Here is a 21,514-nt window from a genome sequence, read left to right as displayed (position 1 = left end):
CCATCCTACCTACTTACTGTGTCTGTACTCTGACAAATAAACATTCTCTACTTTAAAGCATGGATTTTATTACAAATTATTTTACAAGCTACCTGAAATTTACCTTATTACCTGATGAACACAAAATAATAAAACTAACACACACACAGCACACACACACAAGCTACTCAACGTAGCGACAGGAGAAAACGTCCTGATGTCGCGCATGCGCACTGACGGAGAAACAGGGGACCTGAATCACTGGAACACCGGCTCTGACGTTTCATGCTGCACAACGGGTTTAATCACCATGGCAACTGCGGGCAAAGTAAAAATAAATATATATCATATTGAAAGAAAGGGAAAAGTAGAAACATTCAGACCTCATAGATGTAGAAATAAGGCTTGCTCAATGAGAAAGTTTTCTTTCCTGATGTGTTGCTGAGCTCGATATCACTTCACTCAAAACAGATGAAAGTGGCAGTGACTTACTGTCCCACTCAGCATTTACCCCTTTATCACATAATGACATTCTCCTTTTCATTTCAGTGGGGCAAACCTACTCCATAAAACCACAGCAGGACTGAAATATTGATGAAAGCAGAAGGAAAATGTCATTTTACAAACAGAAACTAAAATAAAAGGTGTATTTCCGGGTGGTTAATCCTGGTTCTTGCACTAGTCAGTGTAATCTCCTCACCATGACTTTTCACAGCAGCCACAAAACGGTCGCGTGCAGCAACATGAAACGTCAGAGCCGAAACGTGTCACTGACCAATCAGGTAGCGCTTCCTCATGAATATTAATGAGGCTCCCTCTGTCATCCTACGTTTAAAAAATTTTTTTCATTTCGGATAAGAACATTTACTGGTGGAAAACAGCACGGATAGAGGATTCTATCTGTAAAAATAAAAGTTGAATTTGATTGTATTTGTGTTTGATGGAGTTTGAAGGAGAAACAGTTTTGTTCGGTTGTATCTACACAGACATCAGCAGCTGAACTTAATCCATTTTATTGATCAGATTCAATTCTGCAGTAAAACTCAGTGTGAACTGTAAATGATCTTTATTAATATTTGATTTGTAATGACAAAGTTCCACAATCATAATGTGTAAAAAACAGACTGTAGGATTAAAATTAAAAAACAAACCCCAGGTATTAAAATAAACTGTACAGCACTTTAAAAGGGAATATGTATTTCTAAAATTCACCAGAAAAGTAAAATATTTCTTTTTATTCTCAGCATTTAATAGATGATTAAATCTGTGAGGTGAAAATTCATTCAGTGTTAAATACAGGAGAGATGATCAGTGGTGCTGAATTTTTACCTCCTTCATTTATCCAAGGACTGAAGTATGGATAGAGTTTCTCAGTAAAAGACTGACCAGTGAAAGAGTAGATATGAGAGCTGGACTTCACATCATAAAAGGAGACCAGACCCTCCTCATAATCCACAAACACCCCCACCTTCTCCACCTTCTCTCTCAGTGTGAGGGGGACATCAGGATCAGCACAAGCCTCATACTGATTCTCATCCCTCAGTCCGACAGTCCAGAATCCATTCTGAGGTCTCAGTGTAACATCCCCTTTCCTGTTACTGGACTCTGTGGCGACTCCGAGATCCCAATCAGTTTTCTCTCTGACCTGCACCTCATAATAAAATCTCCCTGAGGAGAAACTCTCCTTTCCCAAAACACAGACACAATAATTAAACCTCTGTGGTGTATCAGGGAGATCCTGTCGTGTGTCTCCGTCTGTCACTTGTTTTCCATCAGCAGACAGGATGAGATTGGGATGAGCTGTATCAGGATCCAGAGTCACATCCACTGAGAGAAACACACAGTGTGTGATATGAGTATGCAGGTAAAAAAGATTAAATCATCATCCAGTGGATCATATTCATTAGGATTTATAAGAGGATTTGTAGAAGATTAAATAATGAAACATTTTTAAATGATCTCTTGTAAAAAGAGAAAACTTGTACAGTTTATGGTAGGAGTCTGTCAAAGATGAGAAATATAAAATGTTTTCCTTCTGAAACTTTACTTTAGTGAATTATTTGTGTTTGTAATTTTTGTTCTTCAGGAAAAACAGAGAAAGAGTCACAGAACATGAGAGAAAAACATTTGAGGAAAAACTTGATCCTGATGGACAAAATCAGTTGAGCGAGTGTCTCTAGTGATAAATATCTGGTAAGTTTTAGCTTTTGGAAGAGAACACGAGACTCTAAAGTCCATGATGGAGACAAACTGCATTTTTCAATTCTTTTCTAACTGCATGATTATAAATCTCTTAGACTTCTTTGTCCAGCACAACAACAACATTCACCTCTGAGAGGCAAAGAGTTTTATACTCATCACTTTTCCACATACATGGTGGAACAAATCATTCTTTCAGAATAATACATTATTTCCACACCATGTTTTACTAACATTTATAATCTTTCATTTTTACAAGTGAAGCTGAATTCAATCAGATCATAAAGCTGAACAGTGAAGAGTAAAGAACAGTGATTTACTCAAAGGTTTACTCATAAGACACATTTCTTTATTAATCTGATTCAAATCCATGATTGCCTTCTCACTGTTCTGTTGCTATAGTGATGCAGGCGCGCGCTCCCGAGAGGGGAAGCATTTAATGACAGGAGATGCAAAACGGTACAACACGCTCCAGGCTCGATTGCCTTTGCCTAGCCCTGAATAACCCGGATGTTAAACTTGAGGTTTTTTCGGTGTTAAATATTGCAGCCTGAATTTGATTGGTTGAATTTGAGCTCTGAAATTAGCAACCTGAATACAGATTTCTGAATATCTGAAAACTGAATTATTCAATCTGAATTTGTGAACACTGAAAAAATATATTTGAATATAGATACTGGATTTCTTTGTGAAAACATGAATTTTAAAATATAAATCTCTGAACACTGAAAGAAAGAGATAACTTGAATTTCAAGGATGTTAATTTAAATTAAATAAATACAGATGTCTGGTTTTCAGCCTTTTATATATTTCAATATTATGAATGTAATGGTCTTTAATTTTCAATATTAAGAATTCAATGGCTTTTAAAATTCCAATTTGTTTTTTTTTTTTATTCAAATCTTTGTCATTTTTTTACTTCCACACACGAACACAGAATTTCTCGCTTCATGAGAAAATGAGGAAACAGAAAACACCAAAATAAAATTAGTGCTATAAAGCCTTAAGCCAAATAAAAATAATTTTAATAAAAACACCATTTAAAAAATGTTCTTCTTCTTTTTCTTGTAAATATCAAGCCATAAATAAATGATTCATAAATGATTCATCTCTCTCTCTCTCTCTCTCTCTCTCTGCGCATGCGCCAATTTTTCGGCATTTATTGCATATTTTTCCGTTTAAACATCTCGGATTTATTACTTTTGTTGTGTGTGTGTGTGTGTGTGTGTGTGTGAGTAGCGTGTTGGAGGATCATGGCGAATCCGAATACGCGGCAGTTTGAAAGTTTGACTCGCCGGCACGGCGTGTGTGTGTGTGTGTGTGTGTGTGTGTGTGTGTGTGTGCGGGGCGAGTGTTGAGCAGTGTGTGTTAGCGATTGGAGATGTGGTGGGGCACGAAAATATTGTCGCTGCCTCCTGCATGAACAGTGCTATTGTTGTGTTTTTTTGAATGACGTTGACAAAGTAAGCAAACTGACTCGGCATGGTTTAGTGATAAACAATGAACTCAAACTGATTTCCCCGTTAAGTTCCCCAGCAAAGAAGGTTATACTGTCTAATGTCCCTCCTTTTATTTCTGATGAAATGATTACTAAAGAGCTTTCGAGGTATGGGCGACTGGTCTCCCCCATTAAGAGAATCCCCCTTGGCTGTAAGTCCTCACTTGTTAAGCACCTGGTGTCTTTTAGGAGAATGGTTTTTATGGTTTTTAAAGAAGGTACAGAAGAGTTTTTAAATCCAGTGTTGACGGTTTTGATTAGAACTTCTTTGTATCTTCAGATGCCGACAAAATGTTTCAAATATGGTAAAACAGGGCATCTTGTTCGAGCCTGTCTTGAGAGGCAAAGTGACCCTGGTGTTTCTGAGCGGCCGGGGCAAGAAGCAGCTGAGCCTGCTGTGGTCGTTCCCTCTGCGGCTGCAGTTCGGCCGGCTGCTGAAAGCCCCGGAGTGGCTGCTGCACTAGAGCTGAAGGAGAGTGAGCCCCAAGCCCAGCCTGCAGCCCAGAAGCCCACTGGAGCTACAACAACCCCAGAAAAGCCCTGCACAGCCCAACCGGCCCTGGTAAGGTCCTACTCGGCTGAACTGGTCACAATGAGGCCCAGAGAGGCTGAACCAGACCAGGAGAAGCCCTGCTTGGCTGAACCGGACCTGGAGAGGCCCTGCTCAGTGGATTCTGGTGCAGTGCTGGAGCTGCCTGCGCTGGCAGAGGCAGGCACAGGGGTGCAGAGGTGTTGCTTGGAAGCACCGGACACTACACGACTGCAGGGGGATGGGGGGAGACGTGGAGACGAAGTGCAAGCCCACTTTTAAAGTGCCAATTAAGAGAAAGAAACAAGGTAAGGGACATGGAAAAAAGCAAGAAACGAAAGAAACCAAAACAGATGATAGGGAGTCAGACAGTGAGGACTGTTTGTCAGATTCTGTGTACAATCTTGGCTCGCAAGAGGAACAGCTAAGCGTTGTTTACCGTGCTCAGGAAATAAAAGAATTTTTGAGAAGCACCAAGTGGCAAAAAAATGTTGTAATTGAGGAGTTTTTCCCAGACTGAAAACAGTTAATTCATGATGTTAAACATTTCAGAAGAGAAGGTGCTTTTATTGATGTGGAAGTCTATCGCTTAAGGAAACTGATGACTAAAGTGAATAAGGAAAACTCTGATGACGATTTGTAGAATGTGTGGTGTGTCATGATAGAGAGGTTTTTACCCTCTGTTTATTTTATCTATACTTTTTAATGAATGGGATTCGTGTGGCGAGTTTGAATGTTAATGGAGCAAGAGAGTACAATAAGAGAGTTAAGCTCTATGAACTTGTGAAGCAGAAGCGGATAGATGTTGTGATGCTGCAGGAAACCCACAGTGATGTCAGCAATACTGCTGATTGGGTGAAGGAGTGGGACGGGTTGGCAATTTTAAGTCACAACACATCACTAAGTGGAGGAGTAGCCTTGCTCTTTGCTCGCAATTTTATTCCATGTTCTTATTCAGTAGAAGAGATTTTAAATGGGAGGCTTTTAAAAGCGAAAGCTTTGTATGAAAATGAGGTTTTTGTTTTTATCTGTGTGTACACTCCCACCAGTGCAGTGGAGAGAATGGGCTTTTTAGATAAGCTGAACAGCGTGATTGCTAACTGAAACACTGCTGATATTTTAATTTTGGGTGGAGATTTTAACTGTACAGCAGATAATTTAGATCAGAATCACACAGAACCTCACATGGCTTCCCGTAAGCGCCTGTTGGAGATGATGGAGGCCCACGAGCTGAGCGATATATGGAGAAACAAAATACAGTACACATGGGCGCACTCCATAGATAATACACTCTCCTTGGCGAGATTGGACCGGTTTTATGGTTTTAAGCATCGACTGACGTTTTTTACAAAGTGTTTTATTGTTCCAGTAGGCATCTCTGATCACAGTATGCTACAGTGCACTACTAAAAATGTAAAGCCTAAGAGTGCCTACTGGCATTTTAACACTGCACTTTTAGAAGGCGCTAATTTTAGAGAGTGTTTTATTTATTTATGGAATTGTTTTAAATCTGAGAAGGCAGCTTTTAGCTCTTTACAAGAATGGTGGGATATGACTAAATCTCAAATAAAAGTATTCTGTCAACAGTACACTCTCAATGTCACAAGAGACATCATTAGATCTCTGAAAGCTCTGGAGATAGAAATAGTGGAACTCCAGTGTTTGGAGGCCACAGGAAATCGAGGGCACATTGAAGCCCTCAAAAGTAAAAAAGCCAAAAAGAATGACCTGTTACGCATTACAGCACAGGGGGCGCTGGTCCGCTCATGCTTTAAAAGCATGACTGAGATGAATGCTCCTTCTAAGTTCTTCTTCAGTTTAGAGCAAAAGAATGGACAGAAAAGATTCATACATGCTGGGCGAACAGAATTGGGGGATCTCTTATCAGAGCCCACTGAAATTCGCAAGCAGACAGTCAGCTTCTACTCGAAGCTATATAGCAGTGAGCGGTCAGGGGCACAGATAGTGGAGGAGAGCTTTCTCAAGAACCTGCCAAAGCTCTCAGAGCAAGCAGCCAGGAAGCTGGACAGAGAGTTGACACTGGCAGAACTCCACAAAGCTCTCCAAGGCATGGAGAACGGACAGGCGCCAGGTATAGACGGTCTCCCTGTCGAATTCTACAAGGCCTTCTGGGCAGTTATAGGGCAGGACGTGCTGGTGTCCTATGGGATAGCGTGGTCAGCTTCCATTGAGCTGCGGGAGGGCCGTCCTGACCCTGCTGCCAAAAAAGGGAGACCTTACACACCTGAAGAACTGGTGCCCGGTGTCACTACTATGCACTGACAGTAAGCTGCTCTCAAAAGCATTAGCCTCTAGACTGACTAAGGTTATGGAGCAGATCACTCACCATGACCAGTCGTACTGTGTGCCTGATAGGTCTATATTTGATAATGCATATTTAATTCGTGACATTCGTGAATACTTATGGAAGGTGCTAGAAGCCTTCGGGTTCAACCCAGGTTTTATAGCCATGATCAAGGTGTTGTACAGTGAAATTGAGAGTGTACTGAAGGTTAATGGTGGTTTATGTGCTCCTTTTAGAGTGTACAGAGGTATCAGACAAGGCTGTTCTCTGTCAGGCATGCTTTACACATTAGCGACTGAACCTCTTTTATGTAAGCTGAGAAGTCATCTTTCTGGTTTTATCATTCAACACGCCAATGCTTCACTATGTATGTCAGCGTATGCAGATGACCTGGTGGTAATGATAGGCTCACAGCAGGATGTAAACATTTTAATTGATATTTTAAATGACTTTCAGGTTTTATCTTCTGCTAAGGTAAACTGGGGAAAAAGTGAAGCCATTTTAGTTGGGGAATGGGGAGGTAGGCAGCCTTCACTACCAGGAGGCCTAGTGTGGAAAAAAGGTGGTTTTAATACTTGGGTGTCTACCTGGGGAAACAATGGGTTTTTAAATAAAAACTGGGAGGGCACTGTAGAGCACATGAAAGGCAGACTGAGCAGGTGGAAGCGGCTGGTCCCAAGGATGTCCTACAGGGGACGAATGCTGGTGATCAACAACCTGGCAGCGTCGTCCCTCTGGCCAAGCCGGCATGCGTGGATCTGCCGCCAAACATGCTGGCAAACATCCAGGCTCTGCTAGTGGACTTCTTCTGGGATGGTCTACACTGGATTCCTCAGAGTGTCCTTCATCTGCCCAAAGAGGAAAGGGGGCAGGGGCTGATCCAGTTAGCCAGCAGGGTTGCAGCCTTTTGTCTCCAGTTTATCCAGAGACTCCTCACTGGACCCAAAGACTTAGTGTGGAGAGCAGCAGCCAATGGATTATTGCACACAGTGGGAGGACTGGGGCTGGACAGAACTTTGTTTTTAATGGACACTAAAACGCTGGACGTTTCTGGATTACCGAGTTTTTACCGTGGACTTTTTAAAATCTGGAACTAATTCAAAAAACAAAGCAAGGGCTGAAGAATGTTACACTGGCTGCTGGAGGAGCCCCTGATTCACGGCAGGCGTCTGGACTCCGGTGTGACCACCCCTGCACTGTCCAGGGCTCTTGTCTCCTCAAGGATCATGATGCTCCGGGAGCTGGGGACGGACCTGTCACGGGCAGAGGACCTGGCAGCGTGTATGGGACTACGGTCCCTGCGTGTTGTCAATCAGCTCCTACACTGCTGGAGGTCTGCCCTAACATCAGAGGAGCGTGTTCAGCTGATGGACTACCAGATCACTGAGACTGGTCCTGCAGAGGAAGGACCTTTTCCCCAGCTGAACATTGCTCCTGACCTCGACGGGTGTGGAGGTCCGCTCCTGGAGTGCCGGGACAAAGGGGAGATAAACTTTGGAACAGTGTCGAGGAAGCTGCTCTACAGGGCCTGTGTTAAGGTTTTAAATAAGAAAAAGCTGAGTGGGAGGGTAGACACCCCATGGCAAAGTGTTCTTGGTTTTAATGATGATATTAAACCAGAGTGGAGGGCACTGTATAAACCACCATTAACCAAAAAAGCTGCCGACCTCCAGTGGAGGATTTTACATGGTATTATCTCTGTGAACTCTTTTATCTCCATTTTAAACTCTGATATTACACATGACTGTCCTTTTTGTTCACAGAGAGAACCGTTTTTCATACTTTTATTCACTGCTCCAGGTTACAGTCATTGGTTGTGTTTTTACGGAGCATCTTAAGGTCTTTTTATGTTGATTATACTTTTCAGTTTTATTCTTGGTTTTAAATATGTCAGGAGACACAGGTTCAAGTGCCAGCTGATTAATTTTATCTTTGTTCAGGCTAAAATGGCAGTATACCCGAGCAGAAAACACAAAATTGCACAAAACACAGACTGTGATGCCAAAAGAATTTTCTCCAGACTGGTTAAATCAAGAATTTTGATTTTTATAAGAGTATGAATGATTTGATGATGTTTGAGGCAGTGTGGTGTTGTGAGAAAGCTCTGTGCTCCATTGAAGAAGGAGAGCTCTGCTTTGCACCAGAGCTAAACTAATCCTCACTATTTAAACGATTCACTCTTATATTTAACCTAATTTATTGAAATGGTTTTTATATGTATTTATTTATTATTTATTGAGTCGCCATGATTTTATGTATAATGTGACTTGTTTAAGTAAAGGACTGTAAAAAGTAAAAAAAAAAAAAAAGGTCTTTCTCTCTCTCCCTCTCTCTCTTGCTCTCGCTCTGCGCATGCGCGGTCGAACAGTGAACGTGGCGTGTAAAGCGCATGACAGCAGTTGGTGTCTTACCTTTTTTTTTCTAAGCAGTTAGTGCAACATTTTCCGTGTAACATCTCGAATTATTTACATTTGTTGTGTGAGCAAGTGTGTAAAGGAGTAGTTTGGTTGTATTGCGCGCGTGCATGCGCGCGCGCGCGTGTGTGTGTGTGAGAGAGACTTTGACTTTTACCATCCTTTATTTGACATAAGTCATGTTAGGACAAGTTATGTACTGGCGGTTACACAGGTTGACTCATTTGGCCAAATAAATAGATAATAAATAGATGAGAAATGAATAAAATATTGAAACATAAAATAAAAACAGAAAATGGCAGTTAAAAAACAATTGGGGGATCATTCAGCCTAGTTCTGGTGTAAAGTGTAATTCATTATCTTTCAGTGAACACAGAGCTTCTCCACAACACCACATAGTCTCAAACATCTTTAGATCCCCCATACTCTTGTAAAAATTAAAATCTACAACAATCCTTGATTTTGTTCTCCTGGAGAATATTCTTACGGCATCACAGTCAGTACTTTGAGCTACTTTGTTCTTCCTGCTCAGGTATATGGCCATTTTCGCCTGCCCAAAAATAAAATTGATTAACTGGCACATATACCTGTTTCTCCGGGCGTACTTAAAACCAAGAATAAAACATCGAGGAGTAAAATTCACATTAAAAAAATTAAAAATACGTTTTAAAAGCACAAACAGTGACTGTAACCTGTTGCAGTGCATAAAAGCATGAAAAACAGTTTCTCTCTGTGAACAGAAAGGACAGTCATGCAAAATATCAGGGTTTAAAATACAGATAAAAGCGTTCACAGAGATAATGCAGTGTAAAATCCTCCATTGGAGGTCGGCAGCTTTTTTGGTCAACGGTGGTTTGTATAGTGCCCTCCACTCTGGTTTAACGTCATCATTAAAACCAAACTCATTTCTCCACTGGGTGTCTACCCTCCCATTCAGCTTTTTCTTGTTTAAAACCTTTACACAGGCCCTGTAGAGCAGTTTCCCTGACACTGTCCCAAAGTCCATCTCCCCTTCACCCCTGCACTCCAGGAAGGGACCGCCACACCCGGCGAGGTCGGGAGTGATGTTCAACTGGGGAAAGGGTTCCTCTGCTGCAGAACTGGTCTCAGTGATTCTGTAGTCCTTCAGTTGAACACGCTCCTCCGCTGTTAAGGTTGACCTCCAGCGATGTAGGAGTTGGTCAGCGACGCGCAGGGACCAGAGTCCTAGATGTGCTGCCAGGTCCTCCCCTCGCGACAGATCAGTCCCTGCAACGTTCACCAGCTCCCGGAATGTGACGATCTTTGCGGAGATCAGAGCCCTGGACAGTGTAGAGGTGGTTGCACTGGAGATGTCCAGACGACTCCCGAAGACGAGGGGTTCTTCCAGCAGCCAGTGTAGTGTCCCATAATCCTTAATGCATTTTTTTAAAAAGAGTCCATATTCTAAACAGTCCACGGTAAAAAAAAATGGTAATCCAGAGAGATCAAGCCTGTGCGTGTCCATTAAAAACAAAGTTCTGTCCATTCCCAGTCCTCCCACCTTGTGCAAAAGTCCACTGGCTGCTGTTCTCCATACCAGGTTCCTGGGCCCGGTTAAAAGTCTCTGGACAAACTGGAGGCGAAAGGCTGCAGCTCTGCTGGCGAGCTGAACCAGCCCTTGCCCCCCTTCCTCCTTGGGCAGATGAAGAATACTCTGGGGAATCCAGTGCAAACCATCCCAGAAGAAGTCCACGAGCAGGGCCTGGATGTTTGCTAGCAGGTTTGGCGGTGGATCCACGCATGCCAGCTTGTGCCATAGGGACGACCCTGCTAGGTTGTTAATTACCAGCGCCCGCCCCCTGTAGGACATCCCTGGAACCAGCCGCTTCCACCTGCTCAGTCTGCCCTTCACGTGCTCTACAGTGCCTTCCCAGTTTTTACTTAAAAATTCAGGACTTCCCAGGTAGACACCCAAGTATTTAAAACCTCCTCTTTTCCACACCAGGCCTCCCGGGAGTGTAGGCTCCTCACCTCCCCACTCCCCAACTAAAATTGCTTCACTCTTTCCCCAGTTAACTTTTGCTGATGATAAAACCTCAAAGTCTCTTAAAACATCAGATAAAACATTCACATCAGCCTGGGATCCCACCATTACAGCCAGGTCATCTGCATATGCGGACAGACAAAGTGAAGCATTACAGTGTGGAATGTTAAAACCAGAGATTCGACTTCTTAAGTTAATTAAAAGAGGTTCGATAGCTAGAGTGTACAGCATGCCCGATAGGGAACAGCCCTGTCTAATGCCTCTGTACACTCTAAAAGGGGCACATAAACCACCATTAACCTTCAGTACACTCTCAATTTCACTGTACAACACTTTGATCATGGCTATGAAACCAGGGTTGAACCCAAAGCATTCTAACACCTTCCACAAGTACTCGTGCTCAACCCGGTCAAAAGCCTTTTCCTGGTCTAGAAAAATCAGACCAGTCTTTAAGCCCAATAGCCTGGAGACATCCAAAATGTCACGAATTAAGTATACATTGTCAAAAATTGACCTGCCGGGCACACATTACGTCTGGTCAAAGTGAATGATCTGCTCCATCACCTTCGTCAGTCTCAAAGCTAATGCTTTTGACAGCTTACAGTCAGTGCACAGTAGTGACACCGGGCACCAGTTCTTCAGGTGGGTCAGATCTCCCTTTTTCGGCAGCAGGGTCAGGACGGCTCTCCTGCAGCTCGATGGGAGCTGACCACACTTCACACTTTCCCGTAGGACCTCCAGCACGTCCTGCCCTATTGCTGCCCAGAACGCCTTGAAAAATTCAACAGGGAGACCATCTATACCCGGCGCCCGCCCGTTCTCCATACCCTGGAGAGCTTCCTGAAGCTCAGACAGTGTCAGCTCTCTGTCCAGCTCTTTGGCCACTGTCTCTGAGAGCTTAGGCAGGTCATTGAGGAAGCTCTCCTCCGCTACCTGTGCCCCTGACCTTTCGCTGCTATATAGCTTCGAATAGAAGATGACTGTCTGCTGGCGAATATCAGTAGGCTCTGAGACGAGATCCCCTGATTCTGTTCGCACAGCATGCATGAATCTTTTCTGTCCATTATTTTGTTCTAAACTGAAGAAGAACTTAGAAGGAGCGTCCACCTCGGTCACACTTTTAAAGCGTGAGCGGACCAGCGCCCCCTGTACTGTAGTGTCCAACAGGTCATTCATTTGAGCTTTTTTTCTTTTGAGGGCTGCAATCTGCCCTCGATTTCCTGTGGTCCCCAAATGCTGGAGTTCCACTATCTCTATCTTCAGAGCTTTTAAAGATCTAGCGATGTCCCTTGTGACATTGAGAGTGTACTGCTGACAGAAAACTTTGATTTGCGCTTTCGTAATGTCCCACCATTGCTGTAGGGAGTTAAAAGCTGCCTTCTCACGTTTAAACCAATTCCATAAAAAAATAAAAGACTCTCTAAAATGAGAATCTTCTAAGAGTGCAGTGTTAAAATGCCAGTAGGCACTCCTAGGTTTTATGTTCTTTTTACTGATAGAACACTGGACCATGCAGTGGTCTGAGATGCCTACTGGAAAAATAAAACATTTCGTAAAAACCGCCAGGTGATGCTTAAAACAATAAAACCGATCTAATCGCGCCAGGGAGAGGGTGTTGTCTATGGAATGGGCCCACGTGTACTGTCTCCGTTTCTTATTAAAGGTTCTCCGGACGTCACAGAGATCGTGGGCCTCTACCAACTCCCATAGACGCTTACGGGAGGCTAAGTGAGGTTCTGCATGATTTCTGTCTAGAGGGTCTGCTGTGCAATTAAAATCCCCTCCCAAAATTAAGAACTCTTCAGTGCTGCAGTTTAAAATGACATTGTGAAGTTTATCTAAAAAAATCATTCTCTCCACTGCATTTGTGGGAGCGTACACACAAATAAAAACAAAAACCTCATTCTCATAGACAGCCTTCACTTTTAAAAGCCTCCCCTTTAAAACTTCCTCAACAGTGTACGAAACCGGGATAAAATTGCGAGAAAAAAGCAAGGCAACACCACCACTAAGCGACGTGTTGTGACTTAAAATCACCAAACCACCCCACTCCTTCACCCAATCAGCGGCATTACTGCTGTCGCTGTGTGTTTCCTGCAGCATAGTTACATCAACACGCTTCTGCTTAATAAGTTCATAAAGCTTTGCTCTTTTAACATGTTCCCTCGCTCCATTGATATTAAAACTCGCAACCTGGATCCCGTTCATTAAAAAAGGAATATAAATAAGACAAACAAATAGTAAACATGACCACATAAAAATAAAAATAAAAACAACTCAATCTTCGTCAGAGTTCTCCCTATTGACCTTTGTTATCAGTTTCTTTAACCTGAATATCTCCTGGTCTGTAAAAACACCTTCTCTTCTAAGATACTTGACATCATGTACAAACTGTTTCCGGTCTGGGAAGAACTCTTCTACAGAGACATTTTTCTGCCACTTGGTAGTTTTCAAAAACTCTTTTATGTCATCTGCACTATAAACAACATTCAACAGTTCCTCTTGAGACTCCTGGCTGAACACTGAATCTGACTCACTGTCTGATTCAGCTTCGTCCACTTTCAGTTCTTTCTTTGCCTGCTTTTTCCCTTGTCCCTTACCTCTTTTCTTTCTCTTTGTCGGTACTTTAAATAGGGCCTTGTCTTCCATTTCCACATCTCCTCCGTCCCCATGCACTGGTGTAGTGACCGGTGTCTCCTGGCGACAGCTCTGCACCCCTGTGCCTGCCTCTGCCAGCGCAGGCGGCTCCAGCACTGCTCTAGAGTCCACAGTGACATTCTCAGGTTCACACGGTTCCTCACTCATGCTCGATTCCCTGAAGGGCTCCCTGACCGGTTCAGCCAAGCCAGGCTTCTCCAGGTCCGGTTCAGCCGAGCAGGGTGTTTCAGGGATGGGCACGTCGCTAGTGGAACTCTGGGCTGCAGGCTGAGCTTGGGGCTCACCCTCACTAGGCCCTGGTGCAGCAGGCCGAGCTGTAGCCGCAGGGGGAACGGCTCCAGTGGGCTCGGCTGCTTCTAGCCCGGGTCGCCTGGAAACACCGGAGTCGCTCTGTCTTTCAGGACAGGCGCGAACAAGGTGTCCCGTCTGACCACATTGAAAACACTTTATTTCTGCATCGGTGGACACAAAGATATTATAATCAAAGCCATCAAGCCTGAATCTAAAAACCACGTTCAGCTCCTCTAGACCTTCATTAAGGACCATAAAAACCATCCTCCTGAAAGACACGCAGTGCTTAGCCCGTGAGGACTTACAACCAGTGGAGATTCTCTTTATGGGGGTGACGGTTAGCCCGTACCGAGACAACTCGTTAGTTATTGCGAGGTTGCTAATAAATGGAGGGACATTAGACAACAAGACCTTTTTAGTAGGAGAACTGAGGGGAGAGACCAGGATGCACTCATTATTAATCTTGATACCTTTTTGAATCAGTACAGTAACTTTATCAATACTGTTCAGAAAAAGGACGATAGCACTGTTCATGCGGGAGGCAGAGACAACGTTCTCACACCCCACCACATCTCCAACCGCTAACACACACTCCTCTACACTAGCGTTACACACCACCCGAACACCGTGCCGGCGAGTCAAGCTCTCATAGAACTTATCACTCGGAGTTTGCACTCTGCTCGCCATACTACTTTCACGCTCACACATGCACACACACACACACCCACGCGCACAGGCACGCTAATAAACTCACACACACGCACTCACGCGCACACACACCAGGTTGTTCCTAGATGTTATATGAAACAAAGTCGCGATAAATCGCCAGAAAAATGGCGCAAAAAAACGCCGAAAAAATTGGCAGCACGCCAACCGCTCTCACGCGCTCCGCACGCCACGCTCACTCTTCCCCCGCGCATGCGCAGAGAGAGAGAGAGAGAGAGAGTAGCGGCGGCTCCGAGCGCGGGGATGTGTGAGAGTTTGACTCGCTGGCACGGTGTGTGTGGGATGTGCAGAGAGGGGGAGGCATTTAATGACAAGAGATGCAAAATGGTACACCACGCTAAGTAAGTTTTAGCTTTTGGAAGAGAACACGTGACTCTAAAGTCAATGATAGAGGCACTGCATGTTTTTAAAATCATTTTCTAACTGCATGATTATAAAACTCTGACTTTTTTTTTTTGCCTAACAGGAAAACAACATTTACCTTTGATAGACAAAGTGTTTTATACTCATGCAGTTAATAAAGAAAGAATAAAGTTAATCTCTTTCCAAACATACATGATTCCTGCATTGTTTTATTAGTCATATGTAAGAGGAAGATCAGTCTTTCTAAGGTAGAAAAGGGTTTAAGGGCTTTAGTGCATGGCAGTAATAGGGAGCTATAGTGAGGAGGATAATGAGAGACACTTTAAGACTTCCTTTTAGCTGGAGAGATCTACAGATGAAAATAAGTCTGATGATGCAGTGGTGTAATGCTGATATGTACATTTTAATATGAGAGGAAATCAGAAACCTCACTGTACCTGCATACTGCTGAATCCTCTTCAGTTCTCTGGAAACTAATTACAACAAAACATCACTTTCATTAGATTTCAGATAATTCTATTGCGATAGAGATAAAGTAAAAAAAATGTGTATATGCATATAAATATATATAAATATAAACATGTAGTAAATGTGCATATGTCTAGAAAAGTGAAATAAGAAAGTTTCTCACCTGTTTCCTTTAACTTGTCATTGAGTGTTTTAGTGAGTTTCTCATTCAGAGTCTGCTGAAGCTGAGACAGAGCTGTCCTCACAGTGTCTCCACTCAGATCAGTGTTAATACTGATCTCAGTCCAGTTCTTGGTGTGTGGAGGGCTGCACATGGAGGAGTAAATCTACAGTAGAGCAGGAGAGAGGAGAAATCCCTCAGCATGGTGAGTGTTGTTCTGTGATGTTCTGCATTGCCAGGGAGCAGAGAGAGGAACACTGACCTGTAGGAGGTGGAGATGCTCCTCAGTGTGTGAGAGCTGCTCCAGCTCAGTGTCTCTCCTCTTTAGCACAGTGATTTCCTGCTCCAGCTCTTTAATGAGTCCTTCAGCCTGCCTCTCTGCTGCTTTCTGCTTCTCCTCCATCACCTCGAGCAGCTCAGCCTGACTTCTCTCAATGGAGCGAATCAGAGCAGTGAAGACTTCAACACTGTCTGCTTTCTCTTTCTCTGTGCTTCTCTAAAGGAGGAACACATTTTCACTTTCATCATATAACACTGTTATAGTGAACTAATGTTTAATGCAGTTTGTTCATTTCTACAAAATAAAAAGAAAAGTACTGAGTGTAGCAGATATAAACTCATGTCATGTTTTACACACTTTACTGAGCTCTACTGAGTGTTTGATCTCTTGGATCTTCTTCATTCGGTCCTGAATCATCTGCTGCACATCTGTCTGTGTTTTCCCCAGCTGTGTCTGAGGACAGAGCAGAAGACAAATAATTGACTGTATGTTTATTAAATTTGTCCCTCTATTTTGTTTAAAATGGGTTTATCATGCCTTTCTTTATAAATTCTTTTCTTTAATAAATTATTTCTTTGGAATTGTTTGAGAAATTTGAACTCAAAATCTTCCCATCTGATTTATCCATCAGTAAATTAATTTGCATTATGTATAATGATGTCCAAAGTTGATGTTAATCAGTGTTTCTCACCTTCCTCTCTCTGCTCTCCTCCTCTATAGGAACAGTGTTGTGATTCTTGTGGTCTGTCTCAGTGCAGAACTGACACACACACGTCTGATCATCTCTACAGAACAGCTCCAGAGCTCTATCATGTTTCTGGCATATGTAGTCCTCCAGGTTCTCCACAGGGTTTATTAGTTTGTGTTTCTTAAGTCTTGGAACATGGTTATGAGGCTCTAGATGAGACTTACACAAAGTCAGAACACAATCCAGACAGGATTTCAGGGCCTTCAGCTTCTCTCCAGTGCAGGCGTCACAAAGAACCTCGGGTTTGTCAGGACCACTTTTCTTCTTGAAGTGATCTGCAACCTCTCTCAGTGTTGTATTAATCTTCAGTTCAGGTCTCTTGGTGAATTTCTCTTTACATAATGGACAGTGACAGTGTTGACTCTTCTCCCAGCACTGTGTAAGGCAGCTCTTGCAGAAGTTGTGTCCACATGGAGTGGTGACTGGATCAGTGAACACATCCAGACAGATCGAACACAGCAGCTGCTCTTCAGACAGGAGACTGCTGGAGTCACGACCAACATGGACTGATGGAAAAAAAAAGTTACACATTGTTTATAAATAGTGTAGAAATACTGTAATTTGTTTCAGCCTTGTCTCTATACAGTACACTGCATCTGTAGTGCAGGTGTGAAAATCACAGAGCAGAATTTCTACATGTTTTCCTGTACTGATACGAAAAGGCTTTTTATTCTAAACTGACTTACAGCTGAAGTCTAAAGGTATTTGTTGGGGTGTCATTTAATGTCTGTGTAAAAATATTTTTGTAGAATACATTCATGAATTTTTCAGTGAAGGTTTTTTTTGCAAATGGAGCTCTTACATAAGGGATAAAACACAGAACAATGTGCATTAAAATGATCAGTGACAGGGTGGTGTGATGACACAAAGTCATTATCATCCCAGAGCTTATTATTATTATTATTATTATTATTATTATTATTATTATTATTATTATTATTATTTTACATAAAACTGTACATGCTTGAGTTCATTATTCCTCTTTTACAGTATCACTGCAACACTTCAACAATAACACACTGTTCTTTAAAAAATTACACTTTTTTTCAGTTTGTTGTTAAATTAAATGTTGTGGAACATATGCAAAAAATTCAAAAACTTCATGTTCATTTCCAGATTCGCAGATTTTTAATGTGGTCTCAGAATTTTTGGACATCACTCTATATTTTATATTTTTTAAAATAATGCATTGTTCTGTGTTACATTATACAATTTCAACTTTAAAAGTGTTGTAAGGGTTCCATTAAATTAACCCTGTAACAATCATTAAATTAAAGGCTAATCAGAACAATTTTAGCATGATATTTGTGCTGATAAATTAACAATTACATTCCACAATCATTTGTTTTTTAGCTATATATATTCAGTTATGCATAAAGTAGTGGCAAACATGAGATTTAATCACAACAATCTTTTTTGTTAAAGGCATCTATTGATAAACTATTTGTAACTATAATTAGTGGAATCACACAGTAATATTTAGCTGAAGCTTAGCCATAGTACATTATTCAATTACAGATTTTGCTAAAGAATATTGTATATTATTAGGTAACTTCTGAGTATATTTCATTAACAGGTTCTATATATTTGTTATTATTTTTATCTTTTCAGTTTCTAAAGAAATTTATTTTAGTTACATATGGAGGGTTTTTCACACTTTATTAATTATTGATGGAAGTGACAGATTTCAGGGAGTATTTCATGATGCTCGTTTTCATGGTTTATTTCATGTCACACTTTATGGCATTTAGTGTCACTGAAATAAATAAATATTTAAGTATTTAAAAATAGCAAACAAAACATTTTCAATTACATTTAATTATTTATGCCCCAATTCTAGTTCAGTATTATTTATTTATTGACACTTTTAACTACATATCTAATTATTCAATTATTTCATTACATATTTAAATATTTAACTAATAAAGCCAAAAATGTATGTATTATGCAATAAGTGGCTTTCTAATACATGTGTGCATCATAACACAAGTGTTATTCTTATATGAAAATAGTGGCATAAAGTCAAAAGAAAAGACAATTAAACCATTAATTGAGATAATTTTTATAGCAATTAATTTCAGCCAAAATTTATAATAGTGACAATCCTTCATTAAAAGATGTAGCACATCCACCATGCAGTACAAGCCCTTGGTTGTTACTATAGAAACAGAAACTTACTGCTGCATAAGAATTAACAACAACAACAACAACAACAATAACAATAATAATAATAAAAATGTATAAGCTGTATAACTTACATGAAGGTGGTTCTTCCATGCTCCTCCTTCTTCTGCCTTGTGTTTGTGATGGAGATTCAGTCGTTTACTTCCTCCTGTGTTTTTAACCTTTTCAGTAAGAAATCACATCATTCAGTTCACACATGTAACAGAATGAGGTGTTACTGATTAGTGTGTTGGACTCAGCATGCCTGTCTGCAGTGTTAAACCTAAGCAATGACACTGGAAGCATTTAGACTGTGTTATAAAACACACGTAAACATTCTTCATCTTCATTAGATTGTAATAAACACAGAATTTCACTGATCATTCTCACAGCTCTCAGCTCAGTAACTGTATCATTCACAGTTTCTCACTTCCTGATATGTTTGTATAAGTGTTTATATTTCACCCAGTGCTCACCTCTGTACTTCTAACACACACACACACACTTGCACCTTTCATCCAGTTAATTCAGTTTAGCTCACACATCTGGGCAAATTTCGTCATTAAGCATAAAGTATAATTGTATTTTAGCTTGAATTTAAGTGTTCATGCTGGAGTCAGTTCAACACTCTTCTTTTAAGCAGGTAATAAAACACAGCAAACTTTGACCCTGTTTTTCAGCTTTGCTGTCTCAGTTGATCAGTGATCATTAAAGACACAGTTTTTAAAACACTGTTATAATCAGCTTGTATTTCAGTGTCAGTTTTTCAGCAGTGTTTTAGAGACCCTGTCTCTGTCTGACATTGTTAACATGTGCAGTTTATCCTGATAAATCCCACACTGACAAAACCTCTGAACTATAAACCATTCACTGAAGTACATACCTTTATTTTACTTGCCTCTTTTCAGGGAGTGAGAATGGTCTGACTTTATATCTCGGAGTCAGTGAATATCCTGCAGTTAATTTCAGAAATTAATGTGAAAACAAGGGTTTCTTCTCGATGTGAGCTAACTGCTTTTCCCTTTCACTTTAGTCACTTCCTTGTTCACTTCATAGTGGCTGATAAAGGGGCAGTTCCACAATGCAGTTTGTCTCCACCTTCAGCTTTAGCTTCTGCTCTACTCATGTGTATTTATACAGTCATTCAAACTGCACATGAAATAACAATAATGTGGTTTATTTCTCAGTTAACAATATTGTGGTTAATTGCAGATTATCGTACAAAAATGACCAGCATGCCAAATGATTTGTTGTGATTTATTTATACGTTTAAGTCCTACAATATGCTCCCAAGGTGACTGGTCCTGTAAAAATCACAAAAGTTAATGTATTAGTGCTACATGTCTTACTGAAAGCACTAGTCAGTGCAATCTCCTCAGCATGACTTTTCACAGCAGCCATAAAACGGTCACGTGCAGCAGCATGAAACGTCAGAGCAGGAATGTTTCACGGGCCAATCAGGTAGCGCTTCCTCATGAATATTAAGGAGCTTTCCTCTGGCCTCCCTTGTTTCGGAAAGTCGCTTGTGCTGGGTTAAGAACGTTTTCTTATTGACCACATCATTTCCCCTTTGTACCAGCAGATGGCTGAATTTACCACAGATGAAAATTCATTCATTTATTAATTCATTCGTTCATTCATTTTCAGTATGCTTTATCCTGATCAGCGTTGCAATGGACACACACACACACACACACACACACACACACACACATTGTGGTTCAACACAGAAGTAAGGAGTATAAAAGTTTCACTTGATGCTCCTTCACCATCCAAACTCCATACCTCTGAACAAAGCCACTAAAACGTGTTATTACACAGAGGATCACATGCTGGCTGATTATCACTTTTTGGAGATTTTGTATGAAATAATTTGGTTGTATTTTTATTTGAAGAAGTTTTTTTTTTTTTTTTTTTTTTTTTTGTGATTCCCCACCAATTTTCTCCGTAATTTAGTCCCGTAGTTCCCACCCATCAGACAGCTCTCCTTTACAAAGTATTTTAAAATTATTGTGAAATAATAAGTATTTATCTGTTCAAAATGCAGTAATTTAAAAAATATGACCTTATAAAACAGAAAGAAATGCCTGCAGGATGATTGAATGGTACTTATAAAATATAAGACTCTAAGTTCTTCATCCAAATGTCCAAGAAGCATAGGTTCTGAGGTACGTTTTGCTGTTGTGTTTATGTTTGTTTGAAATCCTTATTTTCAGTTTGCAGAAAAAAAATCCTGAACGAGCAGCCGATCACGTTCTTAAATAGAGAAAACACAGTTAACCTCATGGGGAAAGAAATGACAATGACTCTTGTACAGGAATCAGATAAATGCTGCTGAAGGGTCTACCAGTTACAAAATGTAAAAAAGTTCATGTAAAATACATTTTCCAGCCTGAACAGAGTATTTAAGCAGTGTGGTGTGCACTGACACACTGCTTAAACTGCTTACAGAAATAAAAATGTTTATGTTCAATATGTTTAAGAAGATTGTATTTTTTTTTATTGTGACATAATTAAAGAGAAAAATGCATTTTTATGAGTGATTAATACAGAAATGCAGGTCATTACAACTGCTTTTACAAGCGTTTTTTTTTTACAAACTCTTATTAGTTATAACACTGCAGTTTAATTGGGGTAGGTTAATATGTTGTTATTATAATGTGTGCTATTGATAATTAGATGTAAATGGTTGTAGATGTGAATTGTTCATCCAGTCTCTAAAGGTTAC

The 21,514-nt window shown here is 41.0% G+C and overlaps 2 protein-coding genes across 2 annotated transcripts in view; both read right to left on the bottom strand.

The window, feature by feature from the left end:
* The window catches only part of LOC117597110 (E3 ubiquitin-protein ligase TRIM39), a 34,012-nt gene extending 14,226 nt beyond the window's left edge, over positions 1 to 19,786 (bottom strand). Inside the window, exon 1 of the mRNA XM_053233613.1 lies at positions 19,670 to 19,786. The gene's annotated coding sequence lies outside the window, so the exon portion shown is untranslated. The remainder of the gene's footprint in view (positions 1 to 19,669) is intronic.
* LOC117596974 (E3 ubiquitin-protein ligase TRIM39-like) lies at positions 1,029 to 19,807 on the bottom strand. The gene is made up of 8 exons (XM_053233614.1): positions 19,670 to 19,807; positions 18,882 to 18,968; positions 16,567 to 17,129; positions 16,233 to 16,328; positions 15,858 to 16,091; positions 15,599 to 15,761; positions 15,405 to 15,440; positions 1,029 to 1,806 (listed from the first exon to the last, which is right to left on the bottom strand). Exons 2-8 carry the CDS (start codon positions 18,898 to 18,900, stop codon positions 1,259 to 1,261), a joined length of 1,659 nt encoding a protein of 552 aa, XP_053089589.1. The 5' UTR covers positions 18,901 to 18,968; positions 19,670 to 19,807; the 3' UTR covers positions 1,029 to 1,258.
* Positions 19,808 to 21,514: the final 1,707 nt, after the last annotated feature.

This window comes from Pangasianodon hypophthalmus, chromosome 4 (genome assembly GCF_027358585.1).
Source record: "Pangasianodon hypophthalmus isolate fPanHyp1 chromosome 4, fPanHyp1.pri, whole genome shotgun sequence".
Classification (NCBI taxonomy): domain Eukaryota; kingdom Metazoa; phylum Chordata; class Actinopteri; order Siluriformes; family Pangasiidae; genus Pangasianodon; species Pangasianodon hypophthalmus.
This window is presented reverse-complemented; position numbering and strand designations above follow the sequence as displayed.